General features: G+C 52.7%; 2 protein-coding genes across 2 annotated transcripts in view; one reads left to right on the top strand and one right to left on the bottom strand.

Annotated features, from left to right (window-relative positions):
• syt10 (synaptotagmin 10) overlaps positions 1–20,302 on the bottom strand; it is a 43,495-nt gene extending 23,193 nt beyond the window's left edge. The window contains exons 1-3 of the mRNA XM_031898467.1: positions 20,092–20,302; positions 11,149–11,506; positions 2,672–3,236 (exon numbers count right to left, since the gene is read on the bottom strand). Coding sequence (XP_031754327.1) covers positions 2,672–3,236; positions 11,149–11,506; positions 20,092–20,287 — 1,119 coding nt within the window. The 5' untranslated portion in view covers positions 20,288–20,302. The remainder of the gene's footprint in view (positions 1–2,671; positions 3,237–11,148; positions 11,507–20,091) is intronic.
• The window catches only part of stk38l (serine/threonine kinase 38 like), a gene marked incomplete at its 3' end in the record, with an annotated part of 387,778 nt that overhangs the window by 231,755 nt on the left and 132,738 nt on the right, over positions 1–23,285 (top strand).

Below are 23,285 nucleotides of genomic sequence, written 5' to 3'. Positions count from 1 at the left end.
GCCCTACTGTCCCCATCTTGCCCTACTGTCCCCATCTTGCCCTACTGTCCCCATCTTGCCCTACTGTCTCCATCTTGTCCTACTGTCTCCATCTTGTCCTACTGTCCCCATCTTGCCCTACTGTCTCCATCTTGTCTACTGTCCCCATCTTGCCCTACTGTCCCCATCTTGCCCTACTGTCTCCCATTCTTGCCCTACTGTCTCCATCTTTGCCCTACTGTCTCCATCTTGTCCTACTGTCTCCATCTTGCCCTACTGTCCCCATCTTGCCCTACTGTCTCCATCTTGCCCTACTGTCTCCATCTTGCCCTACTGTCTCCATCTTTGTCCTACTGTCCCCATCTTGTCCTACTGTCCCCATATTGTCCTACTGTCTCCATCTTGCCCTACTGTCCTCATCTTGCGCCACTGTATCCATCTTGCCCTACTGTCCCCATCTTGCCCTACTGTCTCCATCTTGCCCTACTGTCCCCATCTTGCCCTACTGCCCCCATCTTGCCCTACTGTCTCCATCTTGCCCTACTGTCTCCATCTTGTCCTACTGTCTCCCATCTTGCCCTACTGTCTCCCATCTTGCCCTACTGTCCCCATCTTGCCCTACTGTCTCCATCTTGCCCTACTGTCTCCATCTTGCCCTACTGTCTCCATCTTGTCCTACTGTCTCCATCTTGTCTACTGTCTCCATCTTGTCCTACTGTCCCCATCTTGCCCTACTGTCTCCATCTTGCCCTACTGTCTCCATCTTGTCCTACTGTCCCCATCTTGCCCTACTGTCCCCATCTTGCCCTACTGTCCCCATCTTGCCCTACTGTCCCCATCTTGCCCTACTGTCTCCATCTTGTCCTACTGTCCCCATCTTGCCCTACTGTCCCCATCTTGCCCTACTGTCTCCATCTTGTCCTACTGTTCTCCATCTTGCCCTACTGTCTCCATCTTGTCCTACTGTCCCATCTTGCCCTACTAGTCCCCATCTTGCCCTACTGTCTCCCATCTTGCCCTACTGTCCCCATCTTGCCCTTGACTGGTCTCCATCTTGTCCTACTGTCCCCATCTTGCCCTACTGTCCCCACCTTGCCCTACTGTCTCCATCATTGTTCCTACTGTCTCCATCTTGTCCTACTGTCCCCATCTTGCCCTACTGTCCCCATCTTGCCCTACTGTCCCCATCTTGCCCTACTGTCCCCATCTTGCCCTACTGTCTCCATCTTGTCCTACTGTCTCCATCTTGTCCTACTGTCCCCATCTTGCCCTACTGTCTCCATCTTGTCCTACTGTCCCCATCTTGCCCTACTGTCTCCATCTTGTCCTCCTGTCCCCATCTTGCCCTACTGTCTCCATCTTGTCCTACTGTCTCCATCTTGTCCTACTGTCCCCATCTTGCCCTACTGTCTCCATCTTGTCCTACTGTCCCCATCTTGTCCTGCTGTCCCCATCTGGCCCTACTGTCTCCATCTTGTCCTCCTGTCCCCATCTTGCCCTACTGTCTCCATCTTGTCCTACTGTCTCCATCTTGTCCTACTGTCCCCATCTTGCCCTACTGTCTCCATCTTGTCCTACTGTCTCCCATCTTTGTCCTACTGTCCCCATCTTGTCCTACTGTCTCCATCTTGTCCTACTGTCTCCATCTTGCCCCTACTGTCTCCATCTTGTCCTACTGTCTCCATCTTGTCCTACTGTCTCCATCTTGTCCTACTGTCCCCATCTTGTCCTACTGTCTCCATCTTGTCCTACTGTCTCCATCTTGTCCTACTGTCCCCATCTTGCCCTACTGTCTCCATCTTGTCCTACTGTCCCCATCTTGTCCTACTGTCTCCATCTTGTCCTACTGTCTCCATCTTGCCCTACTGTCTCCATCTTGTCATACTGTCTCCATCTTGTCCTACTGTCTCCATCTTGTCCTACTGTCCCCATCTGTCCTACTGTCTCCATCTTGTCCTACTGTCCCCATCTTGTCCTACTGTCCCCATCTTGTCCTACTGTCCCCATCTTGCCCTACTGTCTCCATCTTGCCCTACTGTCTCCATCTTGTCCCTACTGTCTCCATCTTGTCCTACTGTCCCCATCTTGCCCTACTGTCCCCATCTTGCCCTACTGTCTCCATCTGCCCTATTCTCATCTGCCCTACTGTCTCCATCTTGCACTACTGTCTCCATCTTGCCCTACTGTCCCCATCTTGCCCTACTGTCTCCATCTTACCCTACTGTCCCCATCTTGCCCTACTGTCTCCATCTTACCCTACTGTCCCCATCTTGCCCTACTGTCCCCATCTTGCCCTACTGTCTCCATCTTGCCCTACTGTCTCCATCTTGCCCTACTGTCTCCATCTTGCCCTACTGTCTCCATCTTGCCCTACTGTCCCCATCTTGCTCTACTGTCCCCATTTTGCCCTACTGTCTCCCTCTTGCCCTACTGTCCCCATCTTGCCCTACTGTCCCCATCTTGTCCTGCTGACTCCACCTTGCCTTACTGTCTCCTTTTGTCACTCCATATGGTGGCCTGGTTGCTAGGGTATGTAAGCCCTAGCAACCAGAAAGCAGTTAAAAATCCAGAAAAACATGGCGGTTCAGGAAAAGCCTGACATCCCTGTTGACCCCATGAAGGGCAAGAACCATCATAAGGTTGTGACCCTATCAGAGAGCTACCCTTGCCCTACAGGGGGCGCTGTACTTACGCTGGTTGCACAGTGGATGTCCTTCCACACCGTGGCTTCCCTGGACAGGTCGGAGGCTTCAAACAAATTATCCAGAATGACTTCCCCGATCATGTCGTGCCGGGAGAACCGGTCGAAGTCGTAGACGCTGAAATGCAACTTGCGGTTGCTGAGCTGGTCGTAGGCCACGGGGAACTGAAAGGTCTCCTCAAATATTGGGTTGAGGGTCTTCCTGTGCACCCGAGTCTGGAACTTCTTCTTCCTGTCCGGTAGGAGATAGATCTTGACGTAGGGGTCGGAGGTGCCACAGAGATCTTTGGCCGGAAGGTCCAAGGCTTTCACGATCTTGACCACAAGGAGTTCGTTCTCATAGTCAAACTGGAGGCTGAAGTTCAGTTTCCCACAGGTCTTAACGTCCTCCTTCTTGTTATCCTCCGAGTCCACCGATTTCTGCTTGTAAAGCTCCGGCTTAATTCGGCCAATGCTCGTGGTGGTCTCCCCCCTCTGTAATGGCTCCACCCCAATGCTGAAGTCAACGCTGGACACTTGCATCTGTCGAGGTAGGTGCCTCCGAAACGAGTTGTGTCTGTATAGGCAATGCAAACCATAGGTTATTGTGTGCCCAGAACATTCCTTCTCTGTATATTTGTATTTATACATATGGGTAGGGGGTGCCATAGTGTTTCCCTTAGACAGTACAGTATGGGGGTACAGCTTATTGTGTGCCCAGAACATTCCCTCTCTGTATATTTGTATTTATACATATGGGTAGGGGGTGCCATAGTGTTTCCCTTAGACAGTACAGTATGGGGGTACAGCTTATTGTGTGCCCAGAACATTCCTTCTCTGTATATTTGTATTTATACATATGGGTAGGGGGTGCCATAGTGTTTCCCTTAGACAGTACAGTATGGGGGTACAGCTTATTGTGTGCCCAGAACATTCCTTCTCTGTATATTTGTATTTATACATATGGGTAGGAGGTGCCATAGTGTTTCCCTTAGACAGTACAGTATGGGGGTACAGCTTATTGTGTGCCCAGAACATTCCCTCTCTGTATATTTGTATTTATACATATGGGTAGGGGGTGCCATAGTGTTTCCCTTAGACAGTACAGTATGGGGGTACAGCTTATTGTGTGCCCAGAACATTCCTTCTCTGTATATTTGTATTTATACATATGGGTAGGAGGTGCCATAGTGTTTCCCTTAGACAGTACAGTATGGGGGTACAGCTTATTGTGTGCCCAGAACATTCCTTCTCTGTATATTTGTATTTATAGATTTATTACTGATTGAAAAATGTTTCTTTTCCAAAACTCAGGAAGTCAGCCCCACCCCCTGCAGGAAGGGGCGGAGTGTGCTACAGAATCAGGAAGGTGAGTGCTGCAGCCAATCCTGCCGATGGGAATGTTACAGAACGGGTTTCTGAGCGCGGGCAGTGGAGACGCCAGGGAAGTATCTCAAGGAATTCTATATTTAGTGTATAGTAAGGTCGCTGGGTCTCATTACTCTCACAGTTAATTAGTCTTGTTCTCTCGCCTGTCTAATTACCATAAAGCAATCGCTCGATGTTTCATAAATTATTTTTTTTTCGTCTGAACTTCCAGCGCTTTCCAGTAATTACTTCCCATAAACCCCCTCTCGCTGCCATTGGTCCCCTGTCCCGCGGCTCCCGCCATCTTGGGCCGAATCGCTGGCACCAACTCTGCCCCCCCATAACTTGGCTGTGAGTGGGCACTGACAGAGCCGGGGGGCAAAACAGTCTTTGTGGGACTACAAATAATATATGTACAGCAGTCTCATTCTACTGCCCTACTGTCTCCATCTTGCCCTACTGTCTCCATCTTGCCCTACTGTCCCCATCTTGCCCTACTGTCCCCATCTTGCCCTACTGTCTCCATCTTGCCCTACTGTCCCCATCTTGCCCTACTGTCCCCATCTTGCCCTACTGTCCCCATCTTGCCCTACTGTCCCCATCTTGTCCTACTGTCTCCATCTTGCCCTACTGTCCCCATCTTGCCCTACTGTCCCCATCTTGTCCTACTGTCTCCATCTTGCCTCACTGTCCCCATCTTGTCCTACTGTCCCCATCTTGCCTCACTGTCCCCATCTTGCCCTACTGTCTCCATCTTGCTCTACTGTCCCCATCTTGTCCTACTGTCTCCATCTTGCCCTACTGTCTCCATCTTGCCTCACTGTCCCCATCTTGTCGTACTGTCCCCATCTTGCCTCACTGTCCCCATCTTGCCCTACTGTCTCCATCTTGCCTCACTGTCCCCATCTTGTCCTACTGTCTCCATCTTGCCCTACTGTCTCCATCTTGTCCTACTGTCCTCCATCTTGTCCTACTGTCTCCATCTTGCCCTACTGTCTCCATCTTGTCCTACTGTCTCCATCTTGTCCTACTGTCTCCATCTTGTCCTACTGTCCCTATCTTGCCCTACTGTCTCCATCTTGTCCTACTGTCTCCATCTTGTCCTACTGTCTCCATCTTGTCCTACTGTCTCCATCTTGTCCTACTGTCTCCATCTTGCCCTACTGTCTCCATCTTGCCCTACTGTCTCCATCTTGTCCTACTGTCTCCATCTTTGCCCTACTGTCTCCATCTTGCCCTACTGTCCCCATCTTGCCTACTGTCTCCATCTTGCCCTACTGTCTCCATCTTGCCCTACTGTCCCCCATCTTGCTCTACTGTCTCCATCTTGCCCTACTGTCCCCATCTTGCCCTACTGTCTCCATCTTGCCCTACTGTCCCCATCTTGTCCTACTGTCCCCATCTTGTCCTACTGTCCCCATCTTGTCCTAATGTCTCCATCTTGCGCTGCCGTCTTCCATCTTGCCCTACTGTCTCCATCTTGCCCTACTGTCCCCATCTTGTCCTACTGTCCCCATCTTGCCCTACTGTCCCCATCTTGCCCTACTGTCTCCATCTTGCCCTACTGTCTCCATCTAGCCCTGACTGTCCCCATCTTGCCCTACTGTCCCCATCTTGTCCTACTGTCTCCATCTTGTCCTACTGTCCCCATCTTGTCCTACTGTCTCCATCTTGTCCTACTGTCTCCATCTTGCCCTACTGTCCCCATCTTGCCCTACTGTCTCCATCTTGTCCTACTGTTCTCCATCTTGCCCTACTGTCTCCATCTTGCCCTACTGTCTCCATCTTGTCCTACTGTCTCCATCTTGCCCTACTGTCTCCATCTTGCCCTACTGTCTCATCTTCTCCTACTGTCTCCATCTTGCCCTTACTTCTCCATCTTGCCTACTGTCCCCATCTTGCCCTATTCTCCATCTTGCCCTACTGTCTCCATCTTGCCCTACTGTCCCCATCTTGCTCTACTGTCTCCATCTTGCCCTACTGTCCCCATCTTGCCCTACTGTCTCCATCTTGCCCTACTGTCCCCATCTTGTCCTACTGTCCCCATCTTGTTCCTACTGTCTCCATCTTGCCCTACTGTCCCCATCTTGTCCTACTGTCCCCATCTTGTCCTACTGTCTCCATCTGTCCTACTGTCTCCATCTTGCCCTACTGTCCCCATCTTGTCCTACTGTCTCCATCTTGTCCTAATGTCTCCATCTTGCGCTGCCGTCTCCATCTTGCCCCTACTGTCTCCATCTTGCCCTACTGTCCCCATCTTGTCCTACTGTCCCCATCTTGCCCCTACTGTCCCCCATCTTGCCCTTACTGTCTCCATCTTGCCCTACTGTCTCCATCTAGCCCTTACTGTCCCCATCTTGCCCTACTGTCCCCATCTTGTCCTACTGTCTCCATCTGTCCTACTGTCCCCATCTTGTCCTACTGTCTCCATCTTGTCCTACTGTCTCCATTTGCCCTACTGTCCCCATCTTGCTACTGTCTCCATCTTGTCCTACTGTCTCCATCTTGCCCTACTGTCTCCATCTTGTCCTACTGTCCCCATCTTGTCCTACTGTCTCCATCTTGCCCTACTGTCTCCATCTTGTCCTACTGTCCTCATCTTGTCCTACTGTCCCCATCTTGCCCTACTGTCCCCATCTTACCCTACTGTCCCCATCTTGCCCTACTGTCCCCATCTTACCCTACTGTCCCCATCTTGCCCTACTGTCCCCATCTTACCCTACTGTCCCCATCTTGTCCTACTGTCCCCATCTTGCCCTACTGTCCCCATCTTACCTTACTGTCCCCATCTTGCCCTACTGTCCCCATCTTGCCCTACTGTCCCCATCTTTCCCTACTGTCCCCATCTTGCCCTACTGTCCCCATCTTGCCCTACTGTCCCCATCTTACCCTTACTGTCCCATCTTACCCTACTGTCCCCATCTTGCCCTACTGTCTCCATCTTGCCCTACTGTCCCCCATCTTACCCTACTGTCCCCATCTTACCCTACTGTCCCCATCTTGCCCTACTGTCTCCATCTTGTCCTACTGTCTCCATCTTGCCCTACTGTCCCCATCTTGTCCTACTGTCCCCATCTTGCCCTACTGTCCCCATCTTGTCTTACTGTCTCCATCTTACCCTACTGTCCCCATCTTGTCCTACTGTCCCCATCTTGCCCTACTGTCCCCATCTTACCCTACTGTCCCCATCTTGCCCTACTGTCCCCATCTTGCCCTACTGTCTCCATCTTGCCCTACTGTCCCCATCTTGTCCTACTGTCCCCATCTTGCCCTACTGTCTCCATCTTGCCCTACTGTCCCCATCTTGTCCTACTGTCCCCATCTTGCCCTACTGTCCCCATCTTGTCTTACTGTCTCCATCTTACCCTACTGTCCCCATCTTGTCCTACTGTCCCCATCTTGCCCTACTGTCCCCATCTTGTCCTACTGTCCCCATCTTGCCCTACTGTCCCATCTTACCCTACTGTCCCCATCTTGCCCTACTGTCTCCATCTTGCCCTACTGTCCCCATCTTACCCTACTGTCCCCATCTTGCCCTACTGTCTCCATCTTGCCCTACTGTCCCCATCTTGCCCTACTGTCTCCATCTTGCCCTACTGTCTCCATCTTACCCTACTGTCCCCATCTTACCCTACTGTCCCCATCTTGCCCTACTGTCTCCATCTTGCCCTACTGTCCCCATCTTACCCTACTGTCCCCATCTTGCCCTACTGTCGCCATCTTACCCTACTGTCCCCATCTTGCCCTACTGTCTCCATCTTGTCCTACTGTCCCCATCTTGCCCTACTGTCCCCATCTTGTCCTTATTAGCCAATCATGCTGCAGACAAGATTAAAAGTTCCAAACTGACCAATGAGAGCCCATCAGTATGTGTGTGAGTAGATGGGATTGGCCAGGAGATGTCACTCTATGCAGATACCCTTCGCACTCCCAGCAGTTTAGTTACCCTTTAATTTTCAGAATAATTGCTCCAAACTGAGCTAAAGAACATTCTGTTCCAAACCCTGAATGGCTTTGCTATGTGTTTAGGTTCATCCCTCCTGTTCCATGTCAGCCCCCCCCCGGCCCCCCGGCCCCCCGGCCCCCCCCTGGCACAGCTGCCCCGGCGCCATTGTATGGAACCTGCCAACGTGTCACTCACTGTAACCCGCGCTACATGCGCTCTAACCCCCAGCTGCACGCGGAACCGCCATCTTCTTAATTACACGGTACCTTGTGCTACTGAGTCACGATCCAACAGCGACGCTAACGATCCTCTAATTACTGACTCGTTACTTGTCCTTTCGTGACAATGGAATTAACCACCATGAGGATCAATGGCCCAACGGGTTATTCCTGAGCCCAATGTGTCTGGGCTCAGTTATGGGGAAAGGCTGGCCCAGTTGGGATTGGTTACACTGGGGAAGGGGCAGTTAAGGGGGGGTCACTATATATAAATATATAAGGGGGGGCAGTAATGAAATAGAGAAAGTACAGGGAAGAGCGACTAAGCTGATAAAGGGAATGGGCTCAGTTATGGGGAAAGGCTGGCCCAGTTGGGATTGGTTACACTGGGGGGGGGGGGGGCAGTTAAGGGGGGGGTCACTATATATAAATATATAAGGGGGGGCAGTAATGAAATAGAGAAAGTACAGGGAAGAGCGACTAAGCTGATAAAGGGAATGGGCTCAGTTATGGGGAAAGGCTGGCCCAGTTGGGATTGGTTACACTGGGGGGGGGGGGGCAGTTAAGGGGGGGTCACTATATATAAATATATAAGGGGGGGGGCAGTAATGAAATAGAGAAAGTACAGGGAAGAGCGACTAAGCTGATAAAGGGAATGGGCTCAGTTATGGGGAAAGGCTGGCCCAGTTGGGATTGGTTACACTGGGGGGGGGGGGGCAGTTAAGGGGGGGGTCACTATATATAAATATATAAGGGGGGGGGCAGTAATGAAATAGAGAAAGTACAGGGAAGAGCGACTAAGCTGATAAAGGGAATGGGCTCAGTTATGGGGAAAGGCTGGCCCAGTTGGGATTGGTTACACTGGGGGGGGGGGGGCAGTTAAGGGGGGGTCACTATATATAAATATATAAGGGGGGGCAGTAATGAAATAGAGAAAGTACAGGGAAGAGCGACTAAGCTGATAAAGGGAATGGGCTCAGTTATGGGGAAAGGCTGGCCCAGTTGGGATTGGTTACACTGGGGAAGGGGCAGTTAAGGGGGGGTCACTATATATAAATATATAAGGGGGGGGGCAGTAATGAAATAGAGAAAGTACAGGGAAGAGCGACTAAGCTGATAAAGGGAATGGGCTCAGTTATGGGGAAAGGCTGGCCCAGTTGGGATTGGTTACACTGGGGGGGGGGGGGGGCAGTTAAGGGGGGGTCACTATATATAAATATATAAGGGGGGCAGTAATGAAATAGAGAAAGTACAGGGAAGAGCGACTAAGCTGATAAAGGGAATGGGCTCAGTTATGGGGAAAGGCTGGCCCAGTTGGGATTGGTTACACTGGGGGGGGGGGGGCAGTTAAGGGGGGGTCACTATATATAAATATATAAGGGGGGGGCAGTAATGAAATAGAGAAAGTACAGGGAAGAGCGACTAAGCTGATAAAGGGAATGGGCTCAGTTATGGGGAAAGGCTGGCCCAGTTGGGATTGGTTACACTGGGGGGGGGGGGGCAGTTAAGGGGGGGTCACTATATATAAATATATAAGGGGGGCAGTAATGAAATAGAGAAAGTACAGGGAAGAGCGACTAAGCTGATAAAAGGGAATGGGCTCAGTTATGGGGAAAGGCTGGCCCAGTTGGGATTGGTTACACTGGGGGGGGGGGGGCAGTTAAGGGGGGGTCACTATATATAAATATATAAGGGGGGGGGCAGTAATGAAATAGAGAAAGTACAGGGAAGAGCGACTAAGCTGATAAAGGGAATGGGCTCAGTTATGGGGAAAGGCTGGCCCAGTTGGGATTGGTTACACTGGGGGGGGGGGGGGCAGTTAAGGGGGGGTCACTATATATAAATATATAAGGGGGGGGCAGTAATGAAATAGAGAAAGTACAGGGAAGAGCGACTAAGCTGATAAAGGGAATGGGCTCAGTTATGGGGAAAGGCCTGGCCCAGTTGGGATTGGTTACACTGGGGGGGGGGGCAGTTAAGGGGGGGGGGTCACTATATATAAATATATAAGGGGGGCAGTAATGAAATAGAGAAAGTACAGGGAAGAGCGACTAAGCTGATAAAGGGAATGGGCTCAGTTATGGGGAAAGGCTGGCCCAGTTGGGATTGGTTACACTGGGGGGGGGGGGGCAGTTAAGGGGGGGGGTCACTATATATAAATATATAAGGGGGGCAGTAATGAAATAGAGAAAGTACAGGGAAGAGCGACTAAGCTGATAAAGGGAATGGGCTCAGTTATGGGGAAAGGCTGGCCCAGTTGGGATTGGTTACACTGGGGAAGGGGCAGTTAAGGGGGGTCACTATATATAAATATATAAGGGGGGGCAGTAATGAAATAGAGAAAGTACAGGGAAGAGCGACTAAGCTGATAAAGGGAATGGGCTCAGTTATGGGGAAAGGCTGGCCCAGTTGGGATTGGTTACACTGGGGAAGGGGCAGTTAAGGGGGGGTCACTATATATAAATATATAAGGGGGGGCAGTAATGAATAGAGAAAGTACAGGGAAGAGCGACTAAGCTGATAAAGGGAATGGGCTCAGTTATGGGGAAAGGCTGGCCCAGTTGGGATTGGTTACACTGGGGGGGGGGGGCAGTTAAGGGGGGGGGGGGTCACTATATATAATATATAAGGGGGGGCAGTAATGAAATAGAGAAAGTACAGGGAAGAGCGACTAAGCTGATAAAGGGAATGGGCTCAGTTATGGGGAAAGGCTGGCCCAGTTGGGATTGGTTACACTGGGGGGGGGCAGTTAAGGGGGGGTCACTATATATAAATATATAAGGGGGGGCAGTAATGAAATAGAGAAAGTACAGGGAAGAGCGACTAAGCTGATAAAGGGAATGGGCTCAGTTATGGGGAAAGGCTGGCCCAGTTGGGATTGGTTACACTGGGGGGGGGGCAGTTAAGGGGGGCAGTATATATAAGGGGGGGCAGTATATATAAGGGGGGGCACTTACCGGGAGGAGGAGGTGGGCTCGGTTATCTGGCGCTGGATGCGCGCGTGTCGCATTAGATGCTCTTTCAGGGCGCTCTGCACCTCGGCCGGGATATCGGGGGACGTGTGGCTGATTTTCATGGCCGCCTCCTGGAGTCTCACCGACTGGCGCCCGTTCTGCTTGATCTCCTTCTTGTCGTCGGGCACCTCGGGGGGGGCACTGGGCACGCAGGGAGGGGGCGGTGCCACGTGGTTGGCGCCGGGGAGGGGCTTGTTCCGCCAACATGGCCGGCATAGCTTCCAGAAGACGAAGAGGGAGACGACCAGCAGGGCCAGGCCGCAGAAACTCACCACCACGGCCAGGAGGCTGACGGAAATGTCTGCAGGGAATAATACCCCAGGGTGGAATTACCCCCGGGGGGCAGATATTTACTTTAACTTTACCCATAGACACATGGCCACACCCCTGACCCGCTTCATCATAATAAAAATCCAACCACACCCACACTCATCAAAGCCCCGCCCCCTTCCCAACCCATTCATTCCACAACCCCTGATACTCCTAATACCCCCCTGCCCCTAATACCCCCCCTGCCGCTCCCAGACCCTAACAACCAGATTTATCACATTTTCCTGCAGTTTACTAAAAATCTAGAACCTACAGCCCCTGCTGCCCCCCCGGGGGACTTCCCAGTGTTAGTAGATCTGCCCCAGGGCAGAGGGGGGCATATCCCAGTGAGATGGCTGAGACCCAGGATTACGCAGCCCCCCCCCCGGGCACATAACGAGGCCCAATTAGAGTAACCAGTCACGTCGCTGGGTGTTGGCGCCACATTGCTGATTGCATTCGCCGGCGCCGCTGTTGGCAAAACAGTGAAAATTAACGAGGCGACTAACGAAGCGAAAGGCAAGAGCTGCAGGTTGTACAGGGGCGGTGTGTATAGTAAGGCAAGGTGGCCTCTGTACCCCGATACCTGTGCCTCTGTACCCCGATACCTGTGCCTCTGTGCCCCGATACCTGTGCCTCTGTGCCCCGATACCTGTGCCTCTGTGCCCCGATACCTGTGCCTCTGTGCCCCGATACCTGTGCCTCTGTGCCCCGATACCTGTGCCTCTGTACCCCGATACCTGTGCCTCTGTACCCCGATACCTGTGCCTCTGTGCCCCGATACCTGTGCCTCTGTGCCCCGATACCTGTGCCTCTGTGCCCCGATACCTGTGCCTCTGTGCCCCGATACCTGTGCCTCTGTACCCCGATACCTGTGCCTCTGTACCCCGATACCTGTGCCTCTGTACCCCGATACCTGTGCCTCTGTACCCCGATACCTGCGCCTCTTTACCCCGATACCTGCGCCTCTGTGCCCCGATACCTGCGCCTCTGTACCCCGATACCTGCGCCTCTGTGCCCCGATACCTGTGCCTCTGTGCCCCGATACCTGCGCCTCTGTACCCCGATACCTGCGCCTCTGTACCCCGATACCTGCGCCTCTGTACCCCGATACCTGCGCCTCTTTACCCCGATACCTGCGCCTCTGTGCCCCGATACCTGCGCCTCTGTACCCCGATACTTGCGCCTCTGTGCCCCGATACCTGCGCCTCTGTGCCCCGATACCTGCGCCTCTGTGCCCCGATACCTGCGCCTCTGTGCCCCGATACTTGCGCCTCTGTGCCCCGATACATGCGCCTCTGTGCCCCGATACCTGCGCCTCTGTGCCCCGATACCTGCGCCTCTGTACCCCGATACCTGCGCCTCTGTGCCCCGATACTTGCGCCTCTGTGCCCCGATACCTGCGCCTCTGTGCCCCGATACCTGCGCCTCTGTGCCCCGATACCTGCGCCTCTGTGCCCCGATACCTGTCCCTCTGCACCCCGATACCTGTGCCTCTGTGCCCCGATACCTGTCCCTCTGCACCCCGATACCTGTGCCTCTGTACCCCGATACCTGTGCCTCTGCACCCCGATACCTGTGCCTCTGTACCCCGATACCTGTCCCTCTGCACCACGATACCTGTGCCTCTACGCCCGATACCTGTGCCTCTGTACCCCGATACCTGTGCCTCTGTGCCCCGATACCTGTGCCTCTGTACCCCGATACCTGTGCCTCTGTACCCCGATACCTGTGCCTCTGTACCCCGATACCTGTGCCTCTACGCCCCGATACCTGTGCCTCTGTACCCCGATACCTGTGCCTCTGTGCCCCGATACCTGTGCCTCTGTACCCCGATACCTTAACCTCAATACCTGTACCCCAGTACCCTGAGCCCCTGTATTCTGACTCCTGCACCCCTGTACCCCTACCTCTTGTGCTTCTGTGCCCCAACTCCCAGTAGCTGAAGGATTCTGGGAGTTATAGTTGAGTGCTGTGGGTAGGGGGTTAGAGAGTGACAGGTGCATGTTGGGTAACTGCTGTTTGTTGGTCGGAACCTACGGTTGCTCTGATACCAGTAAATACTCACCCATCAATCAGATGGCACTGAAGGGATGTCGGTGACAGCTACGAGCCGTTACTATGGCAGCAACGCGGCAACAAGGAGACAGTAGGGCAAGATGGAGACAGTAGGGCAAGATGGAGACAGTAGGGCAAGATGGGGACAGTAGGGCAAGATGGGGACAGTAGGGCAAGATGGAGACAGTAGGGCAAGATGGGGACAGTAGGGCAAGATGGAGACAGTAGGGCAAGATGGGGACAGTAGGGCAAGATGGGGACAGTAGGGCAAGATGGAGACAGTAGGGCAAGATGGGGACAGTAGGGCAAGATGGGGACAGTAGGGCAAGATGGAGACAGTAGGGCAAGATGGGGACAGTAGGGCAAGATGGAGACAGTAGGGCAAGATGGAGACAGTAGGGCAAGATGGGGACAGTAGGGCAAGATGGAGACAGTAGGACAAGATGGAGACAGTAGGGCAAGATGGAGACAGTAGGGCAAGATGGAGACAGTAGGGCAAGATGGGGACAGTAGGGCAAGATGGAGACAGTAGGACAAGATGGAGACAGTAGGACAAGATGGAGACAGTAGGACAAGATGGAGACAGTAGGGCAAGATGGAGACAGTAGGACAAGATGGAGACAGTAGGACAAGATGGAAACAGTAGGACAAGATGGAGACAGTAGGGCAAGATGGGGACAGTAGGGCAAGATGGGGACAGTAGGACAAGATGGGGACAGTAGGGCAAGATGGAGACAGTAGGGCAAGATGGAGACAGTAGGGCAAGATGGAGACAGTAGGGCAAGATGGGGACAGTAGGGCAAGATGGGGACAGTAGGACAAGATGGGGACAGTAGGGCAAGATGGGGACAGTAGGGCAAGATGGAGACAGTAGGGCAAGATGGGGACAGTAGGACAAGATGGGGACAGTAGGGCAAGATGGGGACAGTAGGACAAGATGGGGACAGTAGGGCAAGATGGAGACAGTAGGGCAAGATGGGGACAGTAGGACAAGATGGGGACAGTAGGGCAAGATGGGGACAGTAGGGCAAGATGGGGACAGTAGGGCAAGATGGAGACAGTAGGGCAAGATGGGGACAGTAGGACAAGATGGGGACAGTAGGGCAAGATGGGGACAGTAGGGCAAGATGGGGACAGTAGGGCAAGATGGGGACAGTAGGGCAAGATGGAGACAGTAGGGCAAGATGGGGACAGTAGGGCAAGATGGGGACAGTAGGGCAAGATGGAGACAGTAGGGCAAGATGGGGACAGTAGGACAAGATGGGGACAGTAGGACAAGATGGGGACAGTAGGACAAGATGGGGACAGTAGGGGAAAAAACAGAAACTCCAGGATGTTGAGAGCTGTAGTTCTACCAGAGCTTTAGACCTATAAGTGATTAGGATTGTGTGACCCAGTTTCGTGGAGATTTCGAATCAGATCAGAGATGTGTTAACGTAAGTGTTAAAATCTCAGTCCAGTGGGAACAGCGCATCGTTGCTCAGTGTTTTCGCGGCATTAATGGGGTTATGTGGGTAACACGATATCCCTGCTGGGAACTCTGTGACTCCTTCTGCTCTAATAATCACATCACCCAACAGCGACTGTAGCACATTGTCCTTAGCTACTAATCACTTTATATTCATCACCCCCCCCCCCGACACTGACGCTGTCCCTTTAAATCCCACATCCATTCATAAAACCCACTGCTACTATAGGCACCATCTCTCCCTACTATACCTGCTATCCCACAGCCCCAGTCCCTTCCCAGAGGCTATTATCCCCCCACTGCTACTATAGGCACCATCTCTCCCTACTATACCTGCTATCCCACAGCCCCAGTCCCTTCCCAGAGGCTATTATCCCCCCACTGCTACTATAGGCACCATCTCTCCCTACTATACCTGCTATCCCACAGCCCCAGTCCCTTCCCAGAGGCTATTATCCCCCCACTGCTACTATAGGCACCATCTCTCCCTACTATACCTGCTATCCCACAGCCCCAGTCCCTTCCCAGAGGCTATTATCCCCCCACTGCTACTATAGGCACCATCTCTCCCTACTATACCTGCTATCCCACAGCCCCAGTCCCTTCCCAGAGGCTATTATCTCCCCACTGTTACTATAGGCACCATCTCTCCCTACTATACCTGCTATCCCACAGCCCCAGTCCCTTCCCAGAGGCTATTATTCCCCCACTGCTACTATAGGCACCATCTCTCCCTACTATACCTGCTATCCCACAGCCCCAGTCCCTTCCCAGAGACTATTATCCCCCCACTGCTACTATAGGCACCATCTCTCCCTACTATACCTGCTATCCACAGCCCCAGTCCCTTCCCAGAGGCTATTATCCCCCCACTGCTACTATAGGCACCATCTCTCCCTACTATACCTGCTATCCCACAGCCCCAGTCCCTTCCCAGAGGCTATTATCCCACTGCTACTATAGGCACCATCTCTCCCTACTATACCTGCTATCCCACAGCCCCAGTCCCTTCCCAGAGGCTATTATCCCCCCCACTGCTACTATAGGCACCATCTCTCCCTACTATACCTGCTATCCCACAGCCCCAGTCCTTCCCAGAGGCTACTATCCCCCCACTGCTACTATAGGCACCATCTCTCCCTACTATACCTGCTATCCCACAGCCCCAGTCCCTTCCCAGAGGCTATTATCCCCCCACTGCTACTATAGGCACCATCTCTCCCTACTATACCTGCTATCCCACAGCCCCAGTCCCTTCCCAGAGGCTATTATCCCCCCCACTGCTACTATAGGCACCATCTCTCCCTACTATACCTGCTATCCCACAGCCCCAGTCCCTTCCCAGAGGCCATTATCCCCCCACTGCTACTATAGGCACCATCTCTCCCTACTATACCTGCTATCCCACAGCCCCAGTCCCTTCCCAGAGGCTATTATCCCCCCACTGCTACTATAGGCACCATCTCTCCCTACTATACCTGCTATCCCACAGCCCCAGTCCCTTCCCAGAGGCTATTATCCCCCCACTGCTACTATAGGTACCATCTCTCCCTACTATACCTACTATCCCACAGCCCCAGTCCCTTCCCAGAGGCCATTATCCCCCCACTGCTACTATAGGCACCATCTCTCCCTACTATACCTACTATCCCACAGCCCCAGCCCCTTCCCAGAGGCTATTATCCCCCCACTGCTACTATAGGCACCATCTCTCCCTACTATACCTGCTATCCCACAGCCCCAGTCCCTTCCCAGAGGCTATTATCCCCCCACTGCTACTATAGGCACCATCTCTCCCTACTATACCTGCTATCCCACAGCCCCAGTCCCTTCCCAGAGGCTATTATCCCCCCACTGCTACTATAGGCACCATCTCTCCCTACTATACCTGCTATCCCACAGCCCCAGTCCCTTCCCAGAGGCTATTATCTCCCCACTGCTACTATAGGCACCATCTCTCCCTACTATACCTGCTATCCCACAGCCCCAGTCCCTTCCCAGAGGCTATTATCCCCCCCACTGCTACTATAGGCACCATCTCTCCCTACTATACCTGCTATCCCACAGCCCCAGTCCCTTCCCAGAGGCTATTATCCCCCCACTGCTACTATAGGCACCATCTCTCCCTACTATACCTGCTATCCCACAGCCCCAGTCCCTTCCCAGAGGCTATTATCCCCCCACTGCTACTATAGGCACCATCTCTCCCTACTATACCTGCTATCCCACAGCCCCAGTCCCTTCCCAGAGGCTATTATCCCCCCCACTGCTACTATAGGCACCATCTCTCCCTACTATACCTGCTATCCCACAGCCCCAGTCCCTTCCCAGAGGCTATTATCCCCCCACTGCTACTATAGGCACCATCTCTCCCTACTATACCTGCTATCCCACAGCCCCAGTCCCTTCCCAGAGGCTATTATCCCCCCACTGCTACTATAGGCACCATCTCTCCCTACTATACCTGCTATCCCACAGCCCCAGTCCCTTCCCAGAGGCTATTATCCCCCCACTGCTACTATAGGCACCATCTCTCCCTACTATACCTGCTATCCCACAGCCCCAGTCCCTTCCCAGAGGCTATTATCCCCCCCACTGCTACTATAGGCACCATCTCTCCCTACTATACCTGCTATCCCACAGCCCCAGTCCCTTCCCAGAGGCTATTATCCAACCACTGCTACTATAGGCACCATCTCTCCCTACTATACCTGCTATCCCACAGCCCCAGTCCCTTCCCAGAGGCTATTATCCCTCCACTGCTACTATAGGCACCATCTCTCCCTACTATACCTGGGATCTGCACGGCATAAAGGGAAGAATTTCTTGTTCTTTTCTGAGATTTTCCTCCCTACCTGTTGCTCTGTTACCACTATGTATTAATTCAAGGGAAGGGGTCTCTCCCAGTACCCCCCATACAGACAGAGCTGCAGAGCTGACACGTTGGGAGGGTTAAACAGAAGGAATGCCCCCCCCTCTCAATGCCGGAATGCTACAGAGCAACAAGTGGCACAAACCCAGCGAGTGAAGCAGTTGGCGGATGGGGGGTCGGAGCCGGAGCCGGAGCCGGAGACGGAGCCAACAGACCGGAGCATCCAATAAAACAGCAGGAATATGGGGGGCTCTGCACTTCCAGGCGTTGGGGGTAACGGGGAGCCCAGGGTGCGGGGAGCTCGGAATATTCCCAGTGGGATGAGGATTTCCCAGGAATCTCACATTGTGTTTAACCCCCCGAGTGCCAGAAAGGGAAAGAACATCCTGGGATTCAGAGGGAAATAAGTTGAAGTTCCCCCCACAGGCTGCTGCTTATTGGGGTTCCACATGGGGCTCCTTCCCTGTCTGGGGGCAACGAGAAGCCGGAGAGAAGGGGGGAGAGAAGGATGGGGGGGTAGAACAGGGATAGTCAGGCAGGGGCTGGAGGAGCAAGGGGGGATATGGGTTGGGGTGCAAAAGGGCATTGGGGGAGCAGGGGATGGAGGAATTTGAGACCAAGTGTATAAGGAGCAGCTGATGTTGCTGAACTATTAGTTTGGGGGGACAGGGGTAGCAGTGAGAAGGGGAAGGTTGTTGGGGTCCACTAAGAGAGTGGGAGCTGAATAAGAGAGAGGGGGAGATAGAGCAGAGTATTGGGGTTCTGTCAGAGGTGTGAGTTTGGGGAGACAAGGGGCAGAGTGTGAATTTGAGCAGAGATGGGGTGCAAGAAGCAGTACTGGGGTGCAGTAAGAATATAGTAGTAGGGGCAGAGTATTTAATACTATAAGGGAGTGAGTTTGGGGAGAGATGGGGTGCAAGAGGCAGAATATTGGGGTAATACACAGACTGTGAGTTTGGGGGGAGATGGGGTGCAAGAGGCAGAGTATTGGGGGTAATACACAGACTGTGAGTTTGGGGGGAGATGGGGTGCAAGAGGCAGAATATTGGGGTAATACACAGACTGTGAGTTTGGGGGGAGATGGGGTGCAAGAGGCAGAGTATTGGGGGGTAATACACAGACTGTGAGTTTGGGGGGGGGGAAGGGAGTATTGGGGGTAGCGGAGTTGGGGAGAGGGCAGGCAGAGTATTGGGGGTAATACACAGACTGTGAGTTTGGGGAGAGATGGGGTGCAAGAGGCAGAGTATTGGGGGTAATACACAGGACTGTGAGTTTGGGGAGAGATGGGGTGCAAGAGGCAGAATATTGGGGTAATACACAGACTGTGAGTTTGGGGGAGAGATGGGGTGCAAGAGGCAGAATATTGGGGTAATACACAGACTGTGAGTTTGGGGGGAGATGGGGTGCCAAGAGGCAGAATATTGGGGTAATACACAGACTGTGAGTTTGGGGGGAGATGGGGTGCAAGAGGCAGAATATTGGGGTAATACACAGACTGTGAGTTTGGGGGGAGATGGGGTGCAAGAGGCAGAATATTGGGGTAATACACAGACTGTGAGTTGGGGGGAGATGGGGTGCAAGAGGCAGAATATTGGGGTAATACACAGACTGTGAGTTTGGGGGGAGATGGGGGTGCAAGAGGCAGAATATTGGGGTAATACACAGACTGTGAGTTGGGGGGAGATGGGGTGCAAGAGGCAGAATATTGGGTAATACACAGACTGTGAGTTTGGGGAGAGATGGGGTGCAAGAGGCAGAATATTGGGGTAATACACAGACTGTGAGTTTGGGGGGAGATGGGTGCAAGAGGCAGAATATTGGGGTAATACAACAGACTGTGAGTTTGGGAGAGATGGGGTGCAAGAGGCAGAATATTGGGGTAATACACAGACTGTGAGTTTGGGGGGAGATGGGGTGCAAGAGGCAGAATATTGGGGTAATACACAGACTGTGAGTTTGGGGGGAGATGGGGTGCAAGAGGCAGAATATTGGGGTAATACACAGACTGTGAGTTTGGGGGGAGATGGGGTGCAAGAAGCAGAATATTGGGGTAATACACAGACTGTGAGTTTGGGGGGAGATGAAGGGGAGGGCAGAATATGGGGCGCAATAAGGGGGGCATTTGTTGGGCAAGTACCTGGGGATGTTGGGAGAATAGGGACCCCCGGGACCCCGTTACCTGTGCTGCCGGCTCCCTGGTTGGTCCTGGGGAAGATCCCGGAGCATTTGTCCCACTCCACCTGCCCCCCCAGGCACAGCTCCGACACGATCTGTAGCGCCTTCTGGCACAGGCTCACCCCGTCCTCCTTATGGAAACTCATTGCCCCGGGAGGGGGCAGTTGTGCGGGGAGAGGCCGGGGAAGGGCAACATGCATGAGGCGCACCGGAGGCGCACAGGGAAGCAGCTGCAGCGGCCGGTCCTTAGCAACGCCTTATGTATCCCGGCAGCAGCCAATGGGAGCGCAGCAGCAGCCTGGGAGGGAGCCGCATGTCTTGAAAGGGGTAAGTCCGGGGGAGGGGCAATTACTAGGGGGGTCTGAGTCTGTCAGGTAACACCTGAGGGTAATACTGCTATTGGTCCAAACCAGGGGGCACAGTAATCCTTGTATCCTCCCCAACCAGTGAGTAACCCCATAATCCTTACTATACGACATGGAAAGTGACAAGGGTTTAATTAGGAGATTTAACTAGCAGGAGGCACAGGATTAAATATACCTGAATATATATATAAATATACAGAGGTGGGAGTAACCAGGGGGGGGGGTACAGTAATACTTGTACCCTCCCTAAGCAGAGAGTAACCCCATAATCCTTACTATACAACATGCCAACTAACGAGGAATTAATTAGTAGATTTAATTAGCAGAAGGCACAGTAATACATAAATAAATATATATATAGAGGGAGTAACGGGGGGGGGGGGGCACAGAGTTGATATTATTCATTATAAAAGTAACAGTATAGCCCATAGCTAGGGACTATGGAAAGTGTTATTATATTATATTATTATTATATTATTTATATAGAGACTATTGGGGGGGGGATACTAATTGGTCAGTAAATATTAATGGGGCACAGGAATTTAAAAGCAGATCAATGTCATTTTATCCCTTCTGATCTGGGGGGGGGGGCGATATTTGCAGCAGGAATAGAGATAAATGAGCCCAGGGAAAGGGGGGGGGGGATTCATCAGATGACAGCAAATGCCAAGAGTTCAGTTCCCCATTAAGCCGAATGTATCTCGCAGGTTTGCATTAATTAGTAATTAAAGTGATAGCTTCCCAGAAGCTCTGCTATTCATTGTTAATCTCTAGGGGCAACGGAGGCGGGGGGGCTCCTTTGTCACACAGACACCCTCTTATTATTCCGAGCGCTACACAGCGAGTCCCAGGGCTCCGATCTGCAGGAATTCTAATCCGGGAGTCGATTGCTGTGTTTGTCCTGCGGGGAGTGGCCCCTAACCTGCCATATAGGAGCCGGGGGCCGTAAGGGGGGGCTGCAATCACATGTGTGTTAGTATGTTATAAAATAGCTTATGGCTTAGAACATTCCCAGGGCCAGACCAACCTGTAGCCAATCAGAGCATTAGAACATTCCCAGGGCCAGACCAACCTGTAGCCAATCAGAGCATTAGAACATTCCCAGGGCCAGACCAACCTGTAGCCAATCAGAGCATTAGAACATTCCCAGGGCCAGACCAACCTGTAGCCAATCAGAGCATTAGAACATTCCCAGGGCCAGACCAACCTGTAGCCAATCAGAGCATTAGAACATATCCCAGGGCCAGACCAACCTGTAGCCAATCAGAGCATTAGAACATTCCCAGGGCCAGACCAACCTGTAGCCAATCAGAGCATTAGAACATTCCCAGGGCCCAGACCAACCTGTAGCCAATCAGAGCATTAGAACATTCCCAGGGCCAGACCAACCTGTAGCCAATCAGAGCATTAGAACATTCCCAGGGCCAGACCAACCTGTAGCCAATCAGAGCATTAGAACATTCCCAGGGCCAGACCAACCTGTAGCCAATCAGAGCATTAGAACATTCCCAGGGCCAGACCAACCTGTAGCCAATCAGAAGCATCAGAACATTCCCAGGGCCAGACCAACCTGTAGCCAATCAGAGCATCAGAACATTCCCAGGGCCAGACCAACCTGTAGCCAATCAGAGCATCAGAACATTCCCAGGGCCAGACCAACCTGTAGCCAATCAGAGCATTAGAACATTCCCAGGGCCAGACCAACCTGTAACCAATCAGAGCATTAGAACATTCCCAGGGCCAGACCAACCTGTAGCCAATCAGAGCATTAGAACATTCCCAGGGCCAGACCAAACCTGTAGCCATCAAGCATTATTCCAGGCCAGACCAACCTGTAGCCAATCAGAACATTAGAACATTCCAGGGCCAGACCAACCTGTAGCCAATCAGAGCATTAGAACATTCCCAGGGCCAGACCAACCTGTAGCCAATCAGAGCATTAGAACATTCCCAGGGCCAGACCAACCTGTAGCCAATCAGAGCATTAGAACTTTCCCAGGGCCAGACCTACCTGTAGCCAATCAGATCATTAGAACATTCCCAGGACCAGACCAACCTGTAGCCAATCAGATCATTAGAACATTCCCAGGGCCAGTCCAACCTGTAGCCAATCAGATCATTAGAACATTCCCAGGGCCAGACCAACCTGTAGCCAATCAGAGCATTAGAACATTCCCAGGGCCAGACAACCTGTAGCCAATCAAGAGCATTAGAAAATTCCCAGGGCCAGAACAACTGTAGCAATCAGAGCATTAGAACATTCCCAGGGCCCAGACCAACCTTGTAGCCAATCAGAGCATTAGAACATTCCCAGGGCCAGACAACCTGTAGCCAATCAGAGCATTAGACATTCCCAGGGCCAAGAAACCAACCTGTAAGCCATCAAAGCAATTAGAACATTCCCAGGGCCAGACCAACCTGTAGCCAATCAGAGCATTAGAACAGGTAACATAAATGCAAAGGAACTGACAGTCGTTTCTGCGCTCTCTCCCAGGCAGAGACCCCCCCTCTCAGTCTGAAGTACAACCCCCCCAAGGCTGTTCCTCTCCGAGATTCCTGGGAAGCAGCTGAGACCGTTCCCGGCAGAGTCGCTCCAAGAAGCAGTGAAGCAGCGAGACGTTTCCAACACTGACACTTTAGACAGGCACCTGTCACTCCCAATGAAATCTCGCCCTTGACCGGGGGGATCTTGCCTCCCCCAATCTCACCTGACCCCACTCTTGCCCATGACCCCCCATCTTGGCCTCCCCATCCTCACCACTGACGCCCCCCCATCTTGCCCTGACCCCTCCCATCTGCTCCCCCATCTCTACCCTGCCCCCCCAAATCTTGG

Source organism: Xenopus tropicalis, chromosome 3 (assembly GCF_000004195.4).
Source record: "Xenopus tropicalis strain Nigerian chromosome 3, UCB_Xtro_10.0, whole genome shotgun sequence".
Taxonomy (NCBI): Eukaryota; Metazoa; Chordata; class Amphibia; order Anura; family Pipidae; genus Xenopus; species Xenopus tropicalis.
Note: the sequence above shows the minus strand (reverse complement) of the source record. Positions and strands in the feature narration are given on the sequence as shown.